General features: G+C 42.6%; 1 protein-coding gene across 2 annotated transcripts in view; it reads right to left on the bottom strand.

Annotated features, from left to right (window-relative positions):
• Positions 1-298: 298 nt before the first annotated feature.
• LOC139545058 (zinc finger protein 271-like) overlaps positions 299-7831 on the bottom strand; it is a 35701-nt gene continuing 28168 nt past the window's right edge. Inside the window, exons 2-11 of one of the 2 annotated variants that reach the window (XM_071352451.1) lie at positions 3282-3352; positions 3018-3194; positions 2866-2927; positions 2697-2783; positions 2568-2609; positions 2327-2499; positions 2212-2247; positions 1559-2113; positions 1166-1277; positions 299-1071 (exon numbers count right to left, since the gene is read on the bottom strand). In XM_071352451.1, the coding sequence (XP_071208552.1) occupies positions 2344-2499; positions 2568-2609; positions 2697-2783; positions 2866-2927; positions 3018-3194; positions 3282-3345 (588 nt within the window). In that variant the 5' untranslated portion in view covers positions 3346-3352 and the 3' untranslated portion in view covers positions 299-1071; positions 1166-1277; positions 1559-2113; positions 2212-2247; positions 2327-2343. Of the gene's footprint in view, positions 1072-1165; positions 1278-1558; positions 2248-2326; positions 2610-2696; positions 2784-2865; positions 2928-3017; positions 3195-3281; positions 3353-7831 lie in introns of both variants that reach the window. The other variant, XM_071352458.1, reaches the window with a different exon arrangement.

The raw sequence follows: 7831 nt of genomic DNA, 5'->3' as shown, positions 1-7831 counted from the left end.
GGCCACAGAGGGGAAAAAAACACAAGTCATAATATTGTAACCAGTTGTTTTAAAGGAGGACAGTTGTTAAAATGACAGATGTGGGGCATTTCGTGAAATTGTACTTCAGTATGGTTTCATAAACAAAGACATGCTGATGTGCCAGAATATTAAGTATCACATTGTCATAAGTATCAAAACTGTAAAAACAATATGTAGCTTTTCTGCAGAAAGAACCAGCCTCATAAATTTATGACTTTATCCTTTTTCTTCAGTGTGGCCCTAGTACTCTGTCATATAAACAAATACACATTCCATATGAATATAAAAACACAATGTGTAACATTATGTTCCTTTATTGAATAAGGACAAAACAAAGCAGGTAAACCATCAGCTCCTTTCGAAACTGAAGTCACAGTGACTCTACAAGATGGAAAGCACAGAATCCAAGCATATTATACAAAATGATACATACACATTCAAAGGTCTGTATATAACACACCCTGCATGTCTGCACACTAAAATAAATGCAGGACAAATCCATACACATCAACTGAACAGACAAATGAATGGATGCAGTAGCCTCCCTGCAGCCTTGTATTACACACAGTATACCGCACAAACATCATAAGAGGCCAAATTCGTCAAAAAACGAACCCAAAAAAACCCAAATTCCTCTGCCACCGCAGGACATATTTAACCAAAATTGAAAGCACACATACTAACTAAAATAATTCAACACATATTGGTCCCTCAGCAGCCGACCACTGTCGTCATCAGGGAAGATTGCCGGATTGTCCCAGTCCATGGCTGGTGGCACTCTGGGGGCCCTCTCCTTCCTCAGGCAGGCCACATTGTGGAGGACAGCACAAGCCACAGTAATATCACATGCCCTAACAGGGCTGACCCTTAATTTGTGAAGGCAGTGAAAGCGTGCCTTCAGGAGGCCAAAGGTCATTTCAACTCTGGCCCTGGTCCTGGCATGGGCATGGTTGTAGGCCTGCTGTGCTTCCTGGGGGTCTGTGAAAGGTGTCAGGAGAAAAGGCTGGCAGCCATACCCCCTGTCTCCCAGCAACACACCAGAGAATTCACCTGTCAACACAAAATCTCATCATTACTACCTCATAAACACAGTGATATTCTTGACACAGCCATGATGGTTATAAATAGGGGTTGTGTGGCTTACCTTGTGATAGGCACTGATAGATTTCAGAGGCCCGAAAGATTCTGGAGTCATGGACTGAGCCAGGCCATTTTGCCACAACATTGCTGATCACACAGTCAGCATTGCAGACCATCTGAAATCATAAGATGAGGAATATTACACCAATCAATGCACATCACTGGCAATGCAGAGTGTTCGTCAATGGACAATATCAAAAAGTTATGTTCACCTGAACATTAATGCTGTGAAAGGATTTCCTATTCACAAAATCGGCCTCATGGGCACCTGAGGGGGCTTTTATCCTTATGTGTGTGCAGTCCACTGCACCAATGACATTGGGGAAACCTGTCACACAAAGTAATGAGTATCCTACTATGTGTTAACAGTTGTCCTGTAATTTGTAGATCCTCTTACCTGCAATCCTATAGAACTCCTCTTTGATGTCACAGAGTCTTCTGTGGCCAGGGAAGGAGATGAAGACATCTGCTAATGCTTTGATAGCCAGACACACACTCCTTATTGTGCGGCAAATTGTGGCCTTGTTCAGCTGTTCTGCATCCCCCACTGAGTACAGGAAGGCTCCACTAGCAAAAAAGCGCAAGGCCACACAAACCATTTGCTCCACACTCAGTGCATGGCTCCGTGCAGTGCGGTGCTTAATCCTGGGACCCAGTAGTCTGCATAGATACCTGATGCCATCTGCAGAAAACCTGTATCTTTCATATAGATGGTCATCAGGGAAGGCCAGTGGGTCCAACCGGTCCCTGAAGACCCTTTCTCGCCTGAAGGCTCTCCTCAGCACAAGTGCTTCTTCATCCACCACATCTCGCACGAATGGGCATGCCATTGTCAGAGCAGAAAGGAACACACAATTTTGGGCCTTCATATAGGCTAGTGGCCACACCTGGTGCTGGGGGGGTGGGCAAAAGAGGGCGATGCCTTATAACGATGACTTGGTTGTACTGATTGCTGGGAAAATAAAAAAAACCTTAGAAAGATGCCACCGTCCTGTGTGCTCACAATAAGAGCTCATATGTCATGGCTCACTTGACTTTACGAGAATATACCTAATTTTTATTTTGAGCTGTGTCATCTTCTTGGAGCTGGGGGAGGAAAGAAAAATAATGATTAATACATTTGTGTTACAGTTAGCATACAGTGTACATTGAAGGCATATCTCACCTCCCTCTCAAGTTTTTTTATTTCAAGGTCCAGTTTCCTAATTGTCCTCTTTTTATTTCGGACTCCAGTGCAAGATTTTCCATCTTTTTCTTCTTGTACTGAATGTCTATGTCTGCCAGTTCTATTTGGCGCCGGAGGTGGTTGCCATACAACTTTCTGATAGCTTGTGAGCTCTGTGAACACAATACAATTAGCGCAGCTGGAATTTGGCAGGATGTGGTGTCCTTTTATTAATACGCACTATGTTGCCAGGCTGGTTTTCCCACTGTATAGCATCTGGGTCCTGTAAAAGAAATTAGATTTTTTGATTTTGATGAGGACTCCTCACCATTGTAGAGTAAATAGTACTTTCACAGTCTTAACATGATACCTCATGCCTTCTGGAATCCAGAGAGATGGTCTCCTCCTCATCATCGTCTCCATCATGTGCTGTTGCTGCTGCACTGGGGCCTTCACCCTATCACATTTAATCGGATTCATATTGAAGCTAGTAGACAAGACATGCCAGGCCTACAGTATGCCTTTGATGGAGTACTCACTGGATCAGCATCGTCTGGTGCTTGTGCTGGTGGCTCTAACAGGAACACAGTGCTGCCAGACACTGCAAGGCAATAGGTAAACCAAAGTCAGACAGTCCAAATTGATTCAATATGAATGTGGTTGTATCCCATGTAGAGATGGAAGGACATACCTTGAATGAAGCGGGTGGCATCTTGGGAGGAACCTATGCTCGTCTCTTTCCCCCCAGGGATCCCCTCTAAGACGGGCCTGCCTTTATTTAGCTCCAAGGCCATGTCCTCTGCTGGGGTAAGGTCAGCCTTTGGTGACCCACCACCCGTGCCTTGTCTGTGGGTATTCTTTTTCACTGCTAAAACAGTACAGACAATGTGTGAGCAGGCACCTTCTGGGTACAATATATGCTTGTGCTTTGTTAAATATTAGTCAGGGACCATACCATTCTGCAGAATGTTCTTGTATTTGATTTTGACCTGCTGCCATGTCCGTTTTGGCCCGTTCATGTTTAATCTCACACACACACACACACACACACACACACACACACACACACACACATTTAATGGAGTCACACTGCAAAAAATTACTTGGTATTTTTGTCTTGTTTTCAGTAAAAATATCAAAAAATTTATCATAGCTTTATACAGTGTGATGGAGTTACTTTACACAATTTCACTCATATCTGCAGTGCATTTCAATTAAAAATTTAACCGTTTCATAATTACAGTACAACTGCATTTTTGGAGATGTGAATTAAATATTTGAATTGTAATTGTGATGTTTCAGCGGAGCGGTGAGTGTGTAATTGTGCACTACTTACGCATTCAGGCGGTCTGCAATACTTTGCCACGCTTTTTCTCTTTGCTTTATCACTGTGGCGGTGTTGCCTTTCTTCTTAATTATATATTTTACCTCCTCGTATGCCTCCATGAGGATTTGTGCTTCCGACGGGGAAAAGTACGCGGCTCTAGTTGCCATGGTAAATCAGTTAATCTGTGATCTGTGGCGGGGTCTATTTGAGTGAGCCGTGAGCGCGCACCTATCCAGGATTGGTTTCACCTGGCTTAATGAATCCGTGTCTGCTCATCCTGGCTTGGTCTTTGTGCAACCAATTAAGCCTGGACGCACATGTTTTGGCTTCATTGAGCTCAGCTGAGTCATTTATCCCGGATGTCTTAATTCTACTTTTGTGCAACAGGCCCCGGATTACGGATCAATTGAGCCAGGATCACCAAGATATCCTGGCTTAATCCCTTATCCTAGTTTTGTGCAACAGGCCCCAGGACCTAAATAAGAAAACCCCTAAGGAATTGTGGGACTACATTAACAAAGGACTGGGACAAAAGAAAACAGATCGAGGGAATTGAAGACAACGATGTTTTTAATGTATTTGCTGAAGCATGGACAAGTGTAACAGGGTTGGTTATGTTTCCACTTGCCTCTAAAGAAATTTGTATTTAATGTTCAAGCATTCTTATTGGTTAGTTCAACTCTGATGATAATAAGGTGTGTTGTGATTGGCCCCGCTTGCAGATAGGGGGAGATCGCGAACGTCAGGTCAAAAAATGTGATGCAAGGGGTAGGTCGCGTTCTGAATACTGTTTTCTATTTTACAATGTGTACAAGTTTGCTGTACGTTACTGATTTATACATGTGTGGGTATATGGTGCCTGTTAGGGATTGAGGGGCTTTCTGGAATGTGCTTTGGCATATGATTGCTGTAAATAAGTGTGTTAGCTGGCATACACCGATGTCATGGTCACATAAGCCACTGCTAACACAGTTGTCTTCATGCTACAGATTTTGCCATCGACAGCCATCAATACTGTTAAGCCCTGCACAACTAACGTTTCCCATTTAACAACAGGTATTTACACATGTTATATTTTGTATTGTATTTTTGTATTTTGTTCGCCCAGTAGGAAAATGTGATGCAAGGGATTTTGCCATCGACAGCCATCAATACTGTTAAGCCCTGCACAACTAACGTGCTGTTTCCCATTTAACAACAGAAATAAATGATGCTCAACTGGGACCACTGGCCGTTTATTTTGAGAAAACACAACGCATGGAGAGTACATTATACATCTGTTACACAAGCACCACACCTCTTGCCACCTTCCCCCTCCCCATGCCTACAAGGCAGGTTGAGCTGTGCTGCATTAGCCAGATAAAGCAAGCTCTAACCAGACTGAACCCACTGAAGCGTGTGGGCCTGTTGGCATTCCAGCCTGGCTACATAAAGAGCATGCAGAAGATCTAGCACCTGTCATGACACACATTGTTAACACCTCCTACTGGCCGGGGACTGTTCCTGCTGCCTGGAAGATTGCCAATGTGTGTCCCTTACCTAGTGTCAAAACCATGTACAACGAGAGAGAGAGATGGGCCTCCAGTCAAACCTCATGCCTTGGAAAAATCCAGGAGAGCTTAATAAAAAAAAAAAAAATAACTAATGCCAACAGTTTTATCTGAGTGCACAAATCAGTATGCCTACCTACCAAAGTCCAGTGCTACTACCGCCCTTGTGAAAGCCACACAGTATACTATATTAAACCCTATTGTAGACCCTATAGTATACTGTATTAAACCCAATAGTATACTGTATTAAACCCAATAGTATACTATATTAAACCCTATAGTAGCCCCTATAGTATACTATATTAAACCCAATAGTATACTATATTAAACCCTATAGTAGACCCTATAGTATACTATATTAAACCCAATAGTATACTATATTAAACCCTATAGTAGACCCTATATTATACTATATTAAACCCAATAGTATACTATATTAAACCCTATAGTAGACCCTATTTTTAATAATAAAAAGTAACAAAAATAGAAAGACTTCTTTCTTCTGAGCCGCCGACAACACAGCTTTAAAAGACAATTTCCCTGATGATTACAATCGTTATTACCTTTCAAATGCAAGTTCAGTATGGAACTTTGATTGAATCCCAGGCAGAGTCATCTTGTGTTCAGAGTGCATCCAAAATTAGACCCTATCCCCTACATAGTGCACTAGAGGTACCATTTGGGACGCATCAAAGATCATCTTGTATTCAGGTCTGTTGGTTGTGGTCTTCTTGGTTCTGGGTTTGTTGACTGTGGTATCGAGCACAGAGTGTTCCTCAGCTTCTTGTGCCGGGGGTCTGTTATGAAAGGAGACGCTACGTCATCATCAATCTTCACTTCTAGGGTCTCATTTTAAGTAATCATCTAGATGTTAATCAATTTAAACGAAACAACTGCTGGTCTGCATTACATACAAGTATTGTATGCATTCCAACATGTCAAGCACAAGTACCATCTCATTTCAAAATCCTCTTGAGATGTTGTAATAGCTGGACCTGCTCACCGAGTAGCAGCACTGGGGAGGTTGAATTTCACAACAACGTACTGGACATCCTCATCCCCTTTCTGGGGTTGAGGAGGTTGGACAGTGGAGTACAGACGCACTTCCTGGTTATTGGAGCAAGATAGGTGGACATTGGCATAGTGAACGTCACCCTGCTCGTCTGTGCTGCCTGAGACGTTGTCATACACTGGACTGAGTCTCCCCGGAGAGGAGAAAAGACAGATAAACATACCTTGGGACGATTCCATTGGTTCCACTGTGCCAGGCAAAATTAATCGAGCACTGATGAAAAGATCTGAAAGAAAAAAAAAACATTTTGACCTCAACTCACCTGTCCACTCCCTGCTGTGACCCTTGTCAGATTTGGAGGCTTTCTTCATGTTTTTTAATTAATGAATCAGATTAATGAATCAGTCATTGAATAACAATCAAACTGATAAAGTGAAAGATAAGTCTTTAGAAAAATGCTCACCTGAACCACATGAAGCCAGAGAGACAGAGGATGAGAAACACAACTACATTTCCTATAGCAGCATTCTTCTGTATGTCCCATCAGCTGCACTAAAACCTGGTAAAGGGTTTTACAATAAATATGTCTAGATCTTTTTGGAGCATACTTATTCCAGAAGAGGCCTCTGGTCCATATAAAATAACATATAAAAGAAGTGAGAAGCAGATGTGGTTGAGCAGATAATGGATTTAATATATTGATCTACTGAATGCATGAATACACACCTAATATTGTTGAAACATTATTCTATTATTATTTAAAGGATAAAAGGAATTAATTAAATAAGATACAGCTCTGAACACCCCACTCCACCACACACACACAGCACTCCTACTCCAAGACACTTGATACATATGGATCCAGAGCTGCATATTATGCTACACAGGTTACCATGGTAATCAGACTTAGTAAACTGTTAGAGAATGGGAAATGGATGACTCTTTACAAGATGTTTTCTATTGAAACTTTATTTAGGGATCTGGAACCGCTGCCGAAGAGGAGGGAGATGAAAGAAAACATTTTTGTGATTTCTGGTGTTTTTTCAGTGACCCTGAATGAGCAAAACTATTTCCACATAGACAGGAGTAAGGTTTCTCTCCGGTGTGTGTGAGCTGGTGTGTAGTCAGGTATCCTGAACGATTGAAGCTCTTCCCACACTGATCACAGCTGTAAGGCTTCTCTCCTGTGTGTATGCGCTGGTGTATAGTCAGGTGTACTGATTGACTGAAGCTCTTCCCACACGGATCACAGCTATAAGGCCTCTCTCCTGTGTGTATGCGCTGGTGTACTGTTAGGTCTCCTGATTGACTGAAGCTCTTCCCACACTGATCACAGCTGTAAGGTTTCTCTCCTGTGTGTAAGCGTTTGTGTATAGTCAGGTGTCCTGAGTGATTGAAGCTCTTCCCACACTGATCACAGCTGTAAGGCTTCTCTCCTGTGTGTAAGCGTTGGTGTTCACTCAGGGTACCTGAATGATTGAAGCTCTTCCCACACTGATCACAACTATAAGGCTTCTCTCCTGTGTGTATGCGTTGGTGTCTAGTCAGGACTCCTGAGTGATTGAAGCTCTTCCCACACTGATTACAGCTATAAGGCTTCTCTCCTGTGTGTATGC

The sequence above is a fragment of the Salvelinus alpinus genome, chromosome 2 (assembly GCF_045679555.1).
Source record: "Salvelinus alpinus chromosome 2, SLU_Salpinus.1, whole genome shotgun sequence".
Lineage (NCBI taxonomy): Eukaryota > Metazoa > Chordata > Actinopteri > Salmoniformes > Salmonidae > Salvelinus > Salvelinus alpinus.
This window is presented reverse-complemented; position numbering and strand designations above follow the sequence as displayed.